The sequence below is a fragment of the Ochotona curzoniae genome, unplaced genomic scaffold (genome assembly GCF_017591425.1).
Source record: "Ochotona curzoniae isolate NIBS_2020 unplaced genomic scaffold, NIBS_Ocur_1.0 scaffold_4505, whole genome shotgun sequence".
Taxonomy (NCBI): domain Eukaryota; kingdom Metazoa; phylum Chordata; class Mammalia; order Lagomorpha; family Ochotonidae; genus Ochotona; species Ochotona curzoniae.
In genome coordinates, this window is record NW_024467118.1 from 48,373,913 (window position 1) to 48,391,448 (window position 17,536).

Sequence of the window (17,536 nt, forward strand, 5' to 3'; positions counted from 1 at the left end):
GGGAGTTGGGAAGGGTTATTTGGCACCGAGCTTCGGGGGGGGGGGGCAGATGGCAACAGACATAGCCGGGCAGAGCTGGGGAGTAACCAGCTTCTGCTCTTGCCCGCTGGACCCGTGGAGCACAGGGAAGAGCCCTGGAACTTCCTGACGGGAATGAGAAAAGTCAAAGAAGGCAGGAGCTCACCCGGGTGGGAGAGAGAGCTGGGGCACACGAGCTGGGTGTGGGGAGGCCACTCCTGGGCGGCGGGGAGGGGCTCCCAGCCACTGCTTCCATTGGTGAACTAGAGACAGGCTTCCGGCCAGGTTTCTTGGGAACAGGTGTCGGAGTTGTTGGGAGAGGGGGCTGGAAGAGAGAGGGGTGGGGCAGAAACTGATGCGTCAGCGGCAGGCTCTTGTTCTAGCCAACCCGACCACAGCTACTGGAGCCCTGGCTGGTGGGAGAAGGCGAGATGTCAGAGCCCGGAGACCCTGGAAGCATCTGGACTACCACTGAGATCTGAAGCTCAGAGGCCCCTCGGAAGGTGAACAAGGATCACATCTTCAGGGATGTCCCAAAGTTGATGGTCCTTCCAATTAATCTGAGCTATGGAAAGAGATTTGAGTGCAGAGAGGATTTGCTTAATTATCGTAGATGGTGATGGGTAGGGGCAGGGAAGGATACAGAGTTTTCCAAATGAGACTGTAGATGGAAGGTAGGCAAAATCCCACCTTGTTTTCCTTGACACAGTAATTTAGAGAAAAAGTCCAATTTTATGATTGTCTTGCCCCCTTCTAGTAGTTTCTCAATGTTATATTTAAGATGCAACAACTAGATTGTTTGTAAAAACATTTTGAGAAAATATATATGCGTACTTCATCCTATAAAACAGAAACAAACCAATTTAATTTATCCAGCAATATTCGAAATATTTTTCAATAATATATATCTGATTCCATTGATACAGGCTGTTGATTTTATGTGAAAACTGGAAACTGACATTGCTTCGTTGATAATTATCACACAATGCTAATTAAATATGGTACAACTAAACTGTACAGTACTGTAAGTTGGACATAAGTAAAAGAAAGTTCTAAGAAAAATGAGTTTTCTTAAAAATCATTCACCTTGGCCATGAGAGGAGCTGGGACTCCCAGATATTTTGTAGGAGGGCTAATATTAAGTGTTCACTTCCTCAAAGCAATCCCATATTATTTCCTTCGAATTCTTGAGGGCAATAAATGTTGTCCACTGAGTAGAAGCGTCTTAATTCTGAAGGAAATGCACTACAACCTTTGCCATCTTGGGAGTTTGAGAACAAAGGCCACTACTTCAACAAGGGCGACCTCTAGTGTTTTATTGAGTGGTTGCTTTTACAACAGTTTTGTGAGTGATAGCCTGTCTAATAATAAATTATACCCAAAGTGTTTCGGTTATTTGGGCTTATTTCTACATTTTATAATAAAATATTAACAATAGCAGTGATAAAAATGTTTGAGGCATCATAGCGGATCCAAAATGCATAGTGACTGCAATCATTAAGACTGTAGAAACCCTGGAAAACGCTTATGATGAAATATTAAGTGAGAAAACCAGAATACATCCATGTACTTGTGCAACACTTGGAGGTATTTCAAAGCTTGAATCTGGATGAGCACAATTAACAAACCTAGAAATGTGTTCTTATATTGTGACTTTTCTTTCTTTTAAGTATTATTTTGCTCAATTTTCATAATGTAATTTTAGCAAATAAACAAAATCCAGAGAACACATATGATTAGGTATGGGAAAATGTCGCAGGAAGCTTGAGATAGTTGGTTTACATTTCAGTAATAGCAATGAAATAAAAAAAAAAGAAAATATCCTAGGGTCTGGCATGATGGCTTAATGGCTAAATCTTCATGTGGTAAGCTCCAAGATCTTATATGGGTGCCACTTTGTGTCCCAACTACTCCACTTCCCTTCTAGCTCCTTGCTTGTGGCCTGGGCAAGCTGTTGAGGACGGCCCCAAGCCTTGGGACCCTCTACCAGCATGGGAGACCCAGAAGAATCTCCTGACTCCTTGATTCAGATCCGCTCAGCTCTGACTGTTGCAGAGTGAACTAGCAGATGGAAGATCTTTCTCTCTGTCTCTCTCTCCATAAATCTGATCTGTCTTTCCAATAAAAAATAAATAAATCTTTTTTTAAAAAGAAAATATTCTATCAGTTAATTTGCTGTTTCTTGGTCTAATTTAAAATTAGACATTAGAGAGAATGTCTCAGTAATTTTTCTTGTGTTTCTAGCGAGTACTATTTTTCCCACAGAAAACTCACATGTGGCTTTTTCGAACATTTTAGTTTCTGATAGTATGCATTTAATGATATTCATCAATTCTTAATTTGTGTAAAGTCTGCTTTCAAGTGCAGCATTTATTTTGCTAAAGGGAGAAACTTCTCATGAAATAAATTTGCTTAGAAATGAACAGAAGAGGGCAGCAAATTTACCTGCGACTATATTTATTAGCTATTATAAAGTCAGTATGACTGCTACCTTGAGAAAAATGTATAGCAAGTGTATCTACTAGGTGCTAATTTACAGAAATATAATTCTATGAAACACAGACAATCACAGACTGGGTGTATCCCACTAATTATGCTTTTGTTGATTAAAAATTCAACTTATGGTCACAATGGGCAACTATCTAGAACTCATGCCAATGTGCATTTGTGGAGAAAACATCCTAAACAATTATTTCTGGTCACTATCTGTAACTCTGGTGTGTATGAAGAGCATATGCTTCAATTGTTGTTAAATAAATTACAGGTGGCAAAACTGGAATTTTCTCTTTGCTGTGGTTGACCTGTTGAATACCTTTTATCCTACAACAATGAAAGGTATTATGAAGCAGCCCAGAGTCACTGCTAAAGTACACAAAAGCCTTGGAAGAGTTCATGTTGGCCAGCCAACAGACAAATCAGCATACTGACAAGCCCACTGTTGCCACGCACAACACGGAAGTTCCTTTGAGTTCAGCCTGAATATGAACACTCAGAACTCATTTAGGAAACGTGACCATGCTTTTGTCTAATTGCTCAAAACAGGCAGAAGAGGAGGAGGTTTCTGCCTACCACTGCCCACCCACTGCTGCTTTATTCCTAATGGTACAGGATGCTGGGTTGAAGTCAGGATTGATTAAAATGAAAGGTAACAGACCGATCCTATAATAAAGAAACCTTAAAATTAGCTATATAACTGCATCAAATCATTTTGCAGAAGGCTGGTTCTCAGCAAAATTGTTTAGGAGAGATGCAAGTTTGGGTTCTTTCTATTCCTTCATAAAATGTTTATTTTCATTCCTTTCCTACTTGCTAGGAAGCTTCCCTGTGGCCATGGGAATCTATCCATATACACATTTCTGGTGACATCCATGACTCCTGTCCGTACATTAACTGATAGACTTGAAGTTCATGGACTGTCCTATTCATCATCGTGTCCCTAACACCTAACAGAGAGTCTGGCACCTACTCCATTTTGCTAAATGAGGAAATAATGTACATATACTGATGGGGAAGCTGTGATCAATTCTGTCTCTTGCCATCACAGGTACAAAAGCATTTCAATATAATTACAATGCTCATTATCTTAAAAATCTCATAAATTATCTAGAGTGATCAGTAAAGGCTTCCTATTTACATTTAAATCTGAGATTTCTTAGTTGCTATTTTCAGGTTTGTGCAGTGGCAATATTGTAGCTCTCTCAATTCTCATCTTGGAAATGTCAAAATATACTATTTGACCAGACAGCCCAGTAATGGGTTATATGTAAACCAGCAATGGAGGCTGCAAACCAGTGATAGGTATTTCTCTTTTTCCTCTAAGTTTCTCAGTTGAAATCCTTTTACTGTAAATACATGAGTTATTTGAAGAAAAGCAAAGAAGGCTCAGAGAAACATATCCGGATTATGTGATTATATGGTTTTTGAGCATGTTTCTCAAACACAACCATAAATACAGGGTTTCAAAAACCAAATCAAGGCCATGAATGTGTTGGGTGTGGTGGAATAATGGTTTCCAGTCAAATTTCAGGCTTTATGTAAACTATGAGAGGATTTCAAAAAGGCTATGAATGGTTGAATTAAAAGTTAAGTTTATTTTGGCACAAAAATGTTGAACATCTATGCATACCTTACTTATAATATGCACTTACACGATTTTTAAAGACCTCTCATAGCATAATTTCTTGGAGACTATTCACTGACATCTAAAATTCATGTAAGGCAAGCAGGAAAGTAAGGTGCATGGATAGAAAATGTTTTTCTAGATGCAGATGTGGAGATCCAGAGGAGTGTAGAGTTTGAGATCCTAAGGACAATGTTCCTTGAGGGGAAAGATAGGACCAAGGAAGAACCTGCTGCTTAACTTTGAGAAGGCACTCAGGTTTTTTTTCCGCCCAATTTTATGTATCTTTTAGTTTGCATATGCTTAAAGCAAATATACTGCACAGTGAAATATTATCTTAATCCGTTAGAATGACAGGCAATCAGGAGGCTTGAGGTTTGGTAACTTGAGAAGATTCAATGACAGTTAATTTTAAGGGCATTCAGAAAAAAAATTCTCCCTATGTGAAAGAAATATTAAGAAACCAATATGAAAGTCAAAGGATGGAATTGAATCTATGTGAATTGGGAGATTGATGAATGGCACTCTGAATGGGCAATCCAGAATATCAACTAAGCTACATTTGTGATTAAAAAAAAAAAAATTGAACTCAGGTCCATGATTAGGCACAGCTATAGCTATGTGTGATGAATCATATGTGTATATATCTGGTTGGTGGGAACAATATATAACAGTGCAACCTTCAGTTTTGAAACAAGATGCACACCTAACCATACAAAATTTATAGGCAGTCTAAATAATGCCAAGTACATAAATAGCCTTTCTTGTGACAAGACATGGGCAAATGCTATGAAATTCAGGTTTGTTTGGGAGTCCTGGAAACCTGCTGTGCTGTCATTCTGTTTAATAACAAAGTGCTTACTGGTCTTTCATGTTGCAGAATCGATGACTTCCCGGGTTCATATTCAAAAATACTCCTTGGTTCAGATCGGAATTTCCTTGTGTCCACTTTTCTGTCTGGAGGATCCCAATCATGCCTAGAAATGCACAACAGATCACATGTTAACATAATTCTATGTACTTTAAGCTGCTGTGTAAAACCACACACTATCTGTTTGCAAAGTTAATGTCAGTACAGTTTTGAAAAACCTTTTGGAATAAGATGTCAGTGTATGACGACCATCACAGTTATAGTTTATTCTACCAAAATGACTCAAAGAAACACATTAGGATTATTTCATGTATCGTTTTGGCATTTCTAAAGACTATCTTCCTGCTGTCTCAACAGTTCACACAAGGGGATTATAGACATGCAATGACCTGTTCATCAAACCTGTGGGTCACTCAGGGCAGGATGTATGTTTGTGTTTAAAGTGACTGGCAGGTTGCTCCTGGGAAGTTCTGTGAGCTCAGCCCCCATTCTTGTGACCTGGTATCCTAGATCCAAAGTGACAAAGAGTCATGCACACAGCATGTTTCATCTTTTTTCTTATAAAATAAATAAATAAAAAAGCTTGTCTGCAAGAAGTGCCACAATATCACTTCATCTTGCATTTTGTAGGAGCCAGCTGTGTGGCTGGGGAGAGCCTCTTTTGGTGTTAGCTTGAGAAAACCAGAGTCTAACATCTTTCTCACTGGAGTCAGCTCTACCTCGTATCATGTAAGATGCTGCCAAAGAAGCACTTGGATTGTAAAGCTCTGTAGAAGAACTTAACCAAGTCAGACACCTCCAGTCAGCTGGAGCGGAGGAGGAAGGCGCTGTTTTGGGGCGGGGAGAGGTTGTTCATTATCTGTGAGGAACAAGTTTCTGACCTATATAACCAGGTTAAATCTGAATATTAGTCATATCAATTGATGAAGTTACTCCAATTTTCTAAACCACAATTTCCTTCTCTTTTGAAACATGGCACATCTCCTTGGTTAGTTCTCAGAATCAGATGATATAATAAAGAGCTTAACTATCAGGGAAGTTTCAATAAAGGTTATTTTTTAGTAGTAGTGTTAGTAATAATCCTAACTAATAATTCAAATATACTCATAAATTTTTATTTAGTGGAAATAATTTCCATACAAATATTTCAAGGGAAAAATTTAAATTTGCATCAGCTCAGAAAAGCGGTAAAAATGAGTCACAGAAGGGCACATTAACTAATGCTTTATTTATTCTTTATGAATAATATTCTTTGCTTTCAGAAAGTTATTTTATTAATAGACCTAACATTGTAAATCTGATGAAGCTTAGATGACTGCATAGTCTCTAACCTGTCACATGAAGGGAAGAAATTGTCTATTTCAATGAAGAAAAATAGAATAAGAAAGCTAAGCCCTTTCTGTTGTAACACATTCTTTGAAATTCAGTTCTATCATTTCTTGGCCGTTTGGCTAAGGTCAAGTGAGATTTGGTTTCATAATTTTTTTCATAGGAAACATCTTCCATGACCCAGTAAGACTGTATATCTCTATTTACCCTGTGTCTAGTCTGTCAATGGATTCTGTCAATCCACTGATGGCCAGGTACCCTTATTTTTTGTCCTTGGCTACCCACAGGCCTGAGTTTGGGGCAAATGCCTTACTTTTCCGTGGAAGGTCTATCTCTGGGCCGCAGCGGTGGGACTGGAGGTGGGGGAGGCACTGGAGAGGATGAGTCCTTGAAGACTTCTGTGCCATTGTCGGAGTGGCTTTTGGACAGAGGTCTGTAGGTTTGTGTCTTCACAGCAGGGTGTGACTGTGTACTGTAGGCTTGGTTATACACACCTAGCATGACCAAAACAGAAACAAACAAAAAATAGGTGGAAAAATGAGTTCAATCATTTGTATCTCTCAAAATAGCCTGTGATTTTGCCAAAACTATTGTCTACATATATGTTTATAATATAAACATTAGATGGTATGTTCTTTATTAATTTATTAATATTATTAATAAATGATCATTACTGTTATTAGTGAATTGATTCTGGTAACAAGCAGTGATTACAGTAAATCATCAGTTTATTCTGGAGTTAGTAATAATACAGATTGGTATACAGACTGGCACTAAATATGTACTTATAAGTACTCAACAAATTTCCATGTTGATGAAATTAATAATATGGTCAACACTTCAGAAAAAGCAAAGATGTTTAAAATTATGTCCAAATATCTTTTAGTACTATAGTAGTACTTAGTAGTATATATATATAGTACTAAGGTTTATATATATAGTACTATATGTTATATTAGTACTATATACTATACTTAGTACTATATATGTGTATATATATATATATATATATATATATATATATATATTGCAAGGCACGAGGGGCCAAAAATCCTCAACAAGCTTATAATTCATCTGAGAGAATGAGACATAAGCAGAATTATGATAAGATGTCATTAGCAACATTTCATACAGATCACGTGAAAATATGCATTATGAATGCACACGATTGTAGATGATGGCAGTGGTGGATTGGCCAGAGCAGATATTGTGGTACCTGGGAGATTAGCGTTGACCATGAAGGATCAGTTTGGGTAAAGGATAGAGGAGGAGGGTAGTAAGGAGAGCATAGACAAAAAGGGGTAGAAAAACTCAAGACATAAAGCAATGAGTTGTTAAATTAGTAGAAAGGAAAGAAACTACTTATGAATTCTCTATCTAAATGATAAAATACATAGGACTTTACATGATATTTTGTGGCTGATTCTATTTACTAGTTACTCATGTGACAGGAATTTTGATATTATAACAATTACAAATTTTCACAATTGGGGTGTTTGGGCATAGCAGCGATGACTCCACTTGGGACATCTTCATCACTTGTTGTGGAGTGCTTGGGTTTGAGTGCTTACTTCACTTCCAGTTCCAGCTTCCTGCTGATATTCATCCTGGCAGGCACCAGGCTCAAGCATGTGGGTCCCTAACATTCATGTGGGAGATTCAGATTCTGTTCCAGCTCTTGGCCCAGTCCTGATTTGCAAGTAGATGGCAGACACTTTCCTGCCTGTCTCTCTCTCCCCATTTTCCCAGTATTTTAACCTTTTGAATAAATTGTATCTGTGCTCATCTTCATCTCCGAAAAGTCCTGTGCTAATTTTTAGGTGTCTCTCAATTACACAGCCACGCTGCCAAGGAGACTTCCAAGTGAAGGCACAGATACTGAATGGGTGAGGCATGATGATCTGAGCCTATGAGTTTGCTTCAAATAAAGGAGAATTTAAAAGAGAAAAAGCAATTGCGTACAAATTCTGAGTTGGAGGCTGGGCAGTAAGAAGAGGTCATGGTGAAATTCCCTGAAGCAACATAGAGGAGAATGTGGTAAAGGGTAACTGCTTTAGGGACCTCTCACTCCAGCTTGCAAGCCACTTCACAAGGCATCAATGCACTCCAGTACAAGTGGAAATGCCTGGGGCTGAAGTCACTTCTTGGTGACCATTGGCAACTCTGAGTCCGAAAAGTGGCCCAGACAAATTAGATTTTTAAAATCTTTCAATGAATGGTTGCTTTTTTGGAGTGAAACCACGGGCAAGGTCACAAAACACTTTGCTTGACTTGTTTTTTTGTGAGATATCTGAAAGATCTAATGCAAGCAATTGTAATCACTTTCTGTGCTGATAAAAGAAGATCTTTATCTTATTTTGTACTGGGGGTTACAGTATGTTCTTTCATGCTGTCCTTCACACTTTAGTTAAACATTCCTGAAGCTGGGAATAAGCTAACAGTGGGAATGAATTAGACAAAACAGTATTAGTCCACATTTCCATGAGAAAAGATCAGTCCTTTTGTTATGCATGCTTTGAGAGAAGAAAAAGCATTCTGCTAATTATATAAACTGAAAAATGTGCGCTCAAATAGAGTGATTAGAAAAAAAAAAGAGGAATAGTGTTCTTCCAAACATGCCTGGGAATAAAATATTCCAAGGAAACCCATCCTACCTGCATTATAGGTATAAGGAGTATTATACATGTCTGTGTCATCATCTAGAAAACGAAACATAAATATTACAGTAATATAGATTTGGCCACCACATCATAATAAGACAGCAGAAACCTGTTAGAAAAGCAATATCATTTTCCCAGTTAATGATATCAATCTTTATTTTTAAATATTGCTTTGGGTTAAGTATCTCCAGAACAACATTTTTTTCTTTTTTTTTTTGCATGAAGTTACTTAAAAGTTCATGAAAAGAATAAATTGAAAGACAAGCTTATTTTGCTGCAATGTTTTGATATTCATGCAGTTTTTTCATATTCTGCTTTTACTGTGACTGTTGAAGACTTTTGGATTTGGGTCTTGCTCCCTCTGCAGCACGCAAATTTGGTCACTGTTCATTTTCCCATGCAGTTCTCTCTTTGGAATCATGAGCTTTCTTTACACACCTAAGTGCTTTACACACCTCTTGCCAACTGCTCCCAGAAAGCTCTCAGACCTACCAACACTCTTGGGAGCAGACAGGGGCAGACTGCTCAGTGTTTAAGCAGAGGACACGCTGGATTAGAGCATGGGTAAGGATGGATGGAAGGATAAGATCAAAACACCTGGCAGTTCTCCCAGTGGCTCCTCCAAGGGCAGCCAGGAGTGAGACAGAGACACAGAAATTTGTGAGGAGCCACAAAAGGAGAATAAGGAGGAATGTTGTAAAGAATAGGGCACATGTATATACTGGGGTTTTCTTCATTTTGTGAACAAAACACCACAAACGAGGAGTAACTATTTTCCAATCTACAAAGCCCTAATCAAAACACAGAAGTACATACGTACCTGGCTTATGCACCATGTGGATCTGCTTAAACATGGTCTTGTACCAGTCCTTTGGCCGGTCTACAGTCTACAAAAAAGAATGCTTCATAGTTAGTTACAAAACTGGTGGTAAACCAATGCATTGCTCCTCAAGGTGTTGGTCTGTATATTTTATCGTTTAAATAACAGATTTTCATTTTGTGATGAAATCTTCTGACTCTCAACTCTGATGACAATCTTTGCAGTTTGTTAATTTCTCTGTGTGGGTTGTGAATTTCTTACTCCACATTTGAGTTCAGGTTTGGACATTTGATATTATGGTTTTATTTTTACAAACCATAGCTGTGCCCAGAATTAGATGATTGGTATTTGCATAGATACATTGTATAAAATGCACTGAGTAAAAGTGGTTGTCATAATTTATTTAATTCCTTTTGGTGAAAATTATCATTATCCTTAAAATCTTTTTTTACTGCATGTCTGTCAACATTATTTTTAGAATAACTAGGGGATATTTTTTATTCAAGCTGTACTCTGATCTACCAAGGTTCAGAGACTGAAATTTGATATTCATTAGTTAAATTGGTCAAATGCTGAATGCAGTGGACAGTCCAGAATCCCAGAGAAAAAATAAACTTGTGGTATTGGTTTGAAAATTTTAGATACATGGCTGTAGAGCACATATGGAACATTTGACTTGCTAAATTATAAGTTCTTTGAGAGAAGTGCTGAGTTCTCCTGCTTTGGACATAATAGAAATAGTCAGCTGCAGTGGAAAGATGAAATGAATGTTTAATCTTGAATCATGAGTCAAAGGTTAACTCCTTTAGTTTTTATTTCATACTTCCCAGCACTATAAATTTGGACAAGTTTGTGCAACCTTTTCGAGCCTCGGTTTTCTGTTCTTTAAATTGAAATATCGCCAGCAGCATCATAAGATGGTTATGGAAACGGAATGAGACAATGTGTACAGAAAAGCTTAGAAAGAGTGCCCAAAATAGTAGAAATGCTATCATAAATATTAACAGAAAATTTCAAATATTTGGGAATAAAATAATGAATCTAATTTATTGGATGAAGCATAACAATACACCAGTAAAAATACATCCTTCATTAACATAATTAAAGATTTTGCAAGGCAAGATCAGTATTCCAATTATTTCAGCGCTATCTGGTCAAGAAACTTGACCATTCTGTGTATAACAACTACATACAGCTGAATTTCTAACACAAATTTCGTAATCTAAAACAGGATTTCTACAAAACATTCTGGCACTTGTTGCCCTGAGATTTGGTTAAGCTTCGATACCATAATTTTGTTTTCAGAAATGTGGTCATTATATTGTTCATTTGAAAACTTCTGAATGTACATTTATTTTCATCTCTGAGTGTTAACATTTTCATTATAGATTCACATTAAAGGCGACTTTGTTGTGAATTACCTCTGCAATCTAAGCTTTCTTTTCAATGGAAAAATCGAGGAAATTATTAGTCGGGTATACAATCAATGATGGGAACGAGCAGGAAGGAGTGCAGTGATGAAGTAAGACTATTTGCTAAGTCAAGGTAGCTGAGCATGTATCTTTAAGGCACATACAATTTGACAAAATATCAATTTCTCTTGGATGAGGCTTCATTTCTTTTACAGTTCGAAAGCAAAAGATCATGATACATGAGAGTGCAAAAGTATTTTCCAGCCAAACCTGGACACAACCAATGCCTACCAGGAAGTCCAGTGAGTAAACTCTATCCCTGTATATGGCAATGCATCTTGACAGACAGGTTTTTTTCTTCAGTTGCTTAGGGCCTATATCAGGCAAGATCTCAGAGTTATGCCATTTGCTAGCTTTATATGGGGAGCACAGAGATGCCAGGGAATGCCCCGTCTATTGGCAAAAGGGAACCTGAGACTGGTAAAATGGGAATGCTGAAACTCCATGTCCTTTTCTAAAAGAAGTAGGCACTAGAAGTTCTTTTTATAAATGCCATCAGGGAGACTGCTATGCATAACATTGAGATTGAGAAAACAGCAATTGACTCAAAGTTGAGGGACTTTATTTCCACCTGTGTCCTTCTGGTCATCTCACACAGACAATAGCTACCAGCACTTCGCAACACCATTGCCTTCCATGTAATTAGCTATATGTGAAAGAGAAAAGAATTTGTATTTCACTTAAGCAGCTGGCCTTAATCACATGATCTTGTGGACACAGTGAGTTTTGTTGTTGTTTTGAAGAATGGCCCTAAAAGGCTAATGCAGATAACCCAGGTCACACAAGAACCACTTCCTTTCATGCCAGTCATTCAGAAAGTCATGTTTATTGATTCATGACTTTCCAGGCTTTTTTTTTAAACAAAATCCTGTTTCTTAACATGCGTTGGTTGTCTGCAAGTATACTATGTCTCCAGTACACCTAAGCAGTACTGCCCTTTGCTTATCCACTAAACAGAAAGCTAAAGGGAAGCTTTTGGAGTCTGCCGGCTGAGAAAGGAAAACATTCTTGGCCGGTCGTGGCTCTGAGTGGCCTCATTCCACATGTATAAACACGGCTATACTTGGGGATGTGCTATGCAGGGCTGCAGAAAAGTCCATGGGAGCTAGCGGAGCCTGCACAGACCTGTACCTTCTTTGTAAAGCTTGAAAGGCCTAGGTCAGAACTGCACAGATTACGGTTCCTTATAAGGAACTGCCAGATTGCTTATATTTTCTATTTTATGGAAGCAAAATTAGCACAAAATGTTTAGTGTATGTGTTTGCTGATACATATCTGAGCAAGCTTTTTCTTTGGCAGTAGATGGATTAACAATGTTAGATATCTATTCTAGCTTTCCTTAACTGGCTCCAGCCAGTTTCAGATTTTCAGATGTTTTTATTAAACACCAAGGAAGCAAACAGTTATTATTTAATGACAATTATGCGCCGTGGATAAAAATCAATGAAAAAGGTTTGCATACTTCCTTTAACGTGTCAGTTATTGATTTAAAAACACTCCACCAGGTTTCTAATAAAAACCTTTTAGACAGAATCTGTACTACATAGAGTCTGGGGTGTTTTCATTGGTCAATATATCATACCCAGGGGTCCATAGGCAGAGCTATTGACCTCATACCTGTATGAGAGTCTATCTCCACATAATTAAGAAAAGGATTCAAACTAAGCCAGGTTATAGTTAGAAATCCTAAAAGAGAAACAAACACCAACAGCACCATCACCAGAAACATGTAATGATCACAAGATTAAGAACCTTAGTCACAGACCTGGAAATACAGTCATGTATTCCCACACAGGTTTGTGGGACTTTGTATAATTAGTTACCTTCAACACCCCTCCCCCCAACAGCAATTGCTTCATTGATCTCTTTGGTTTTCAATTTTATTACAGAAGCTTAGACTAATCAATGTTTACTTATTCTCTTAAAAAACAAAACACATAATCCCTTATAATCCCATATAATAATCGTAAATCAGGGAGAGAAAAAACCCTCATACTTCAATGCTAGTCTCACCCTTGCTTTTTGCCCTGGTATCTTTGCCCCTGGCTGCACCACAGGTTTTTTTTTTTTTTTTTTTTTTTTTTTTTTTTTTTTTTTTTTTGTGGGTGTTCCGGGCCAAGGTTATGCGGCTGGAGCTCCCCTCATGCACCACCCCCAAGTTTCACCTGCAAAGGTGCCGCGGCTCTCATCCTGGTTTGCTCAGCTTTCCGTGTCCGACTAGCACACACCTCCGCTGCTACTACACTGGGTCAGCAAGCCGCAGTCTGCTCAGCTCAGACTGCCTCTGTCACTGCTGAGCTTGGCCAGAAGGGGCTGCCCCGGCACACAGAGCTATGCTTTGGCAGAGTTTAAAAAAAAAAAAAAAGCAACCACTTTCACTTATCATCCCAAGAGAGCTTCTCAGCAGGCACAGCTGAGGACAGGCCATTAAAATGTGTATTTTTCTTCAGACAATTTTTCCTTTCCATGACATTCACTCTCTTCACTCCAAATCATCTCGCCTCCCAACACTCAATTCACAGCTCAATCTGCCAGTGTTAGCACATCCATTTCCAGAAGCAAATCGCAGTTTTATTGGCAGAGCTCAAGGGAATTCCATGAAGCCAAAGAATTCACATTTTTCTGGTTCCTTCTCTCTCCAATGACCCTATCCCTTCTTGGTAAGAGGTAAAAACAGTGCCACCCAACTGAGGAACATCCTTTGACACCCTTATAAGGATCCTGACTTTTCTTTCAAACGGAAAACACAAAGTGTCTATGGCTTTCTCTGCCTCAACACAGCACGATATTCATGAGGGCTCAGTCGCCACAGAGGGCAATCCTCATTATATAAGACTCTAGGAATGTACAAAGCCATGGACAATCCGTCCTTTGTCGAGTCTGTGCGCAGAGCCAGAGACGCACACGCAGGCGTTTCCTACCGTTCTGATTGCTGTGGGGATTCCGGACTCATCCACGGGCCCGATCCCTGGGTAATGCGGGGCTTTGATGACCGTCACCCTCTTCTCTTCCTCCGACGATCTGTACAGAGGAATGGAGCTGCCGCCCGGGCCGTCCAGAGACTGTGCGGGCTGCGGGTACGGCTCTGTGGAGTCTGTGGAGAAAAGTTGGTGAAATGTGATATGCAGTTGCAAGGAATCACGAACGCATGATGCTTCTCCTGTATTTACACCAACTATATAACACAGAGTATCTATTTCTGATTCCTGCTGATTCCAGCTTCTGGCTAATGCAGACTGTGGGAGGCAGAGAGATGGGATCCTGTCACCCACGTGGGAGGCCAGATTGCGTTCTGCCTGCTCTGTTTGGGGCATTTGGAGAGGAAGCCTGAGGATGGGAGATCTCTCTAACAAGTAAGTATAAATAAAAAATGAAAAAGAATCCATATTCACATAATTGTCTCTTACTTCGTTTACCTTACACTTGGTTCCCTCATTGTTTAGTGTACAAAGTGTAGCTGTATACTGAACACACTTGCAACAATAAGCGCCTCAGCATTTCTGAAAAGGGGTGAGGGAAAGAACATTTGTTGAGTGTACAGTACTCGTTGCGTTTAACAAGCACGTTACATGCACTGACTCATCTTTTCTTCCAGGAGTACGTGGGGACAGCAGAATAGCCAACAATCAACTCCGCAGATGACAGGAGCAATGGTCGGGATACGGATCCTGCTGCCCAAAGCTCAGCTGGGGCTTAGTCCTTAGCTCCACGGCGCTCAGAGTTAGGGGTCCTGGAGACGGCTTCCCTCTGGACCGGAACTTGATTCTCGCTGGACTGAGTTGTCAGGAAGTGAGCCAAGCACTTTGTCTTGTTTCCCTGCCGCATCTGCCCGTTTGTCCTGGCTGGGAATGGCAGGGCGGGAGGCTCTCACCAGAAGTGGGGCAGACACGGGCGCCTCCCGCTCAGACTCCAATCGTACAGACATGCCCCAAGGAAACGCTTTTCCTTACCAGTTGCCCAGATTCAAGTGTTTTTGTTTAATAACAGAAAACAAACTGACACAAGGGAACAGGAACCGAAGCAAGTTCAATGACTACCCTAAGGCCATCATTTATATTGGCACTGTTTTTGCGATAATTTCTGATAAGGAAATTGTTGAAAAGTACTGGAATGTGTTTTCAGGTGACCATGATTTCAGGAAGAAAAAGTCAACACCGGAGTCACTTAGTACTCTTTATGTCCAAACATTTATTTAGATGGGAAGGCTTGTGGGAAACTAAATACTTTGTCATTAGTATTAATTTTTATTCAAAAAATTATGCTGGCCATAGTACCCTTAGGTTTTATATCAAAATACCAAGAGCCTGTGAGATAAAAACTGACCTAAGGGTATAAATTAGATGAGGTTTATCAAGCTCTTATCTTTATGTCATCTTTGTTAATATCTTTTTTGTTTTTTTTAAGATTTATTTATTTTTATTGGGAAGTCAGATATACAGGGAGGAGAGACAGAGAGGATGATCTTCCATCTGCTGAATCACTCCCCAAGTGGCGGCAATGTCCTGAGCTGAGCTGATCTGAAGCCAGGAGCTTCTTCCAGGTCACAGGTGCAGGATCCCAAGGCTTTGAGCCGTCCTTGACTGCTTTCCGAGGACACAAGCAGGGAGCTGGATGGGAAGTGGAGCAGCTGGAACATGAACTGGTGCACACATGGGATCCCAGTGCTTGTAAGGTGAGGACTTTAGCCACTAGGCTTCTGCGCCAGGACCATCTTACTAATTTCTAATATAATTTCAGAAGCAACAGAGTGTGCATATACTATATTATATATACGCTATTTACACTTGATTTAAACGTTCTTTTGAAAATCAGTATTATTGGTCAGGCACTTGACCTAGGGGTAAAGATGCAAGTTAAGAAGCCTGTGTCCCTTATCAAAGCACTGAGATTTGAGTCCTGCTCCAAATTCCAGCTTCCTGTTAATGTGGATGCTTGAGGCAGCAGGTGATGGCTCATGGAATAGATTTCTGCTACCAACCTGGGAAATCTCGGCTAAGCTTCCTGGCATCCAGCTTTGGCCCAGTGTTGGCCACTGGGGACATTCGAAGAGTAAATCAGTGTCTCTTTCTCTCTCTCCCCCTGTCTCTCTGCCTCTCAAATAATAAAATCAATTTAATTGTCATTGATCTAGTTCGAGTAATAATACAAATTCCTATTTTGTTGTAATTACTTTCAAAATTTTGGTGACCAAGAATGACACTGTGTTCATACTGTTATCCCATGGTTCTATAGTCTACCACACAGAAAGTTCTTTCATATCTTTCATATAAAAATCTTTGTGTACTGTGTGTGTGTGTGTGTGTGTGTGTGTGTGTGTGTGTGTGTCTGTGTGCATGCTTGTGTATGGCAAATGAAACGGGTTTTGAAAAGTTCATGGAAAACGGGATGTAAAGATAATATAGACTCCCCCTGAATATTGTGGTGCCCCTTATATATCATAAATAAGCATGTTTTCCCTAAAGATTTTGCATAAAGCATGACAATTAAGTTTTATAATAAGTATAACTTAGCTGCATAAGCACATTGAGGTCTCTTGTAATTGCCACCACAATTATTTTGGCTAGTTTCAATTTAATCTGCAACTGAAAAGTGTTTTGAATACATTTTCTTAAAAATGAAGAATAGTTTAGGCTAGAAGTAAAATTGCTTTATTTTTTTAAATTATTATTTATGTTACCACTTCAACTTATTTAGTATTTGGACTCGTACTGACATTCCATGTAACGCTAAAAAAGATTTGAGTGGACAACCATGAAGTTAGTAATTTTCAGCATTTCAGCAGTAAATAGTTCTTAGACACCTATTTTGTGCAATATCTTTGCCAAAGAGAATTTTGTCCTCCTTTATAGTCACAAGAGTGTACGAATTCCTAACTTAGGCAATGCAAGTTTGCTCTGTACTTACTTATTCGATCACATGGTTCACAAACTTACAAACTTTGCAAATTTTTTGGCCTCACTAAGTACAGAGATCATTAAGGCAGGGTAGGCTTCTATAGTCTCCTAGGACCCTATCACAACATCGGCTAAACAGAATTTGTGGTGATTTAGCAGGAATTTTTTCCACACGGCATAGTTTATATCCCAAAGTCTACTCACTGAAGTGTTGTAAAAACCAAATCCTGTGTACAGTCAAGCACTTTTATCATTTGTTTGCTTGGGTGGGGCCAGACGGGTGTTGAGAGGGACAAAAATCAGATCACTCTGACAGGCAGTGGGGCAGAAACAGATTTTGATATTAATTATT

At 39.1% G+C, this 17,536-nt stretch overlaps 1 protein-coding gene across 5 annotated transcripts in view; it reads right to left on the reverse strand.

Annotated features, from left to right (window-relative positions):
• SORBS2 (sorbin and SH3 domain containing 2) overlaps window positions 1-17,536 on the reverse strand; it is a 178,944-nt gene that overhangs the window by 46,698 nt on the left and 114,710 nt on the right. For 2 of the 5 annotated variants that reach the window (XM_040965942.1, XM_040965940.1), the window contains exons 1-5: window positions 13,456-13,479; window positions 9,819-9,885; window positions 8,993-9,037; window positions 6,652-6,832; window positions 5,001-5,115 (exon numbers count right to left, since the gene is read on the reverse strand). In XM_040965942.1, the coding sequence (XP_040821876.1) occupies window positions 5,001-5,115; window positions 6,652-6,832; window positions 8,993-9,037; window positions 9,819-9,885; window positions 13,456-13,479 (432 nt within the window). Of the gene's footprint in view, window positions 1-184; window positions 344-5,000; window positions 5,116-6,651; window positions 6,833-8,992; window positions 9,038-9,818; window positions 9,886-13,455; window positions 13,480-14,211; window positions 14,385-17,536 lie in introns of those variants that run through there. The other 3 variants (XM_040965938.1, XM_040965939.1, XM_040965941.1) reach the window with 3 other exon arrangements.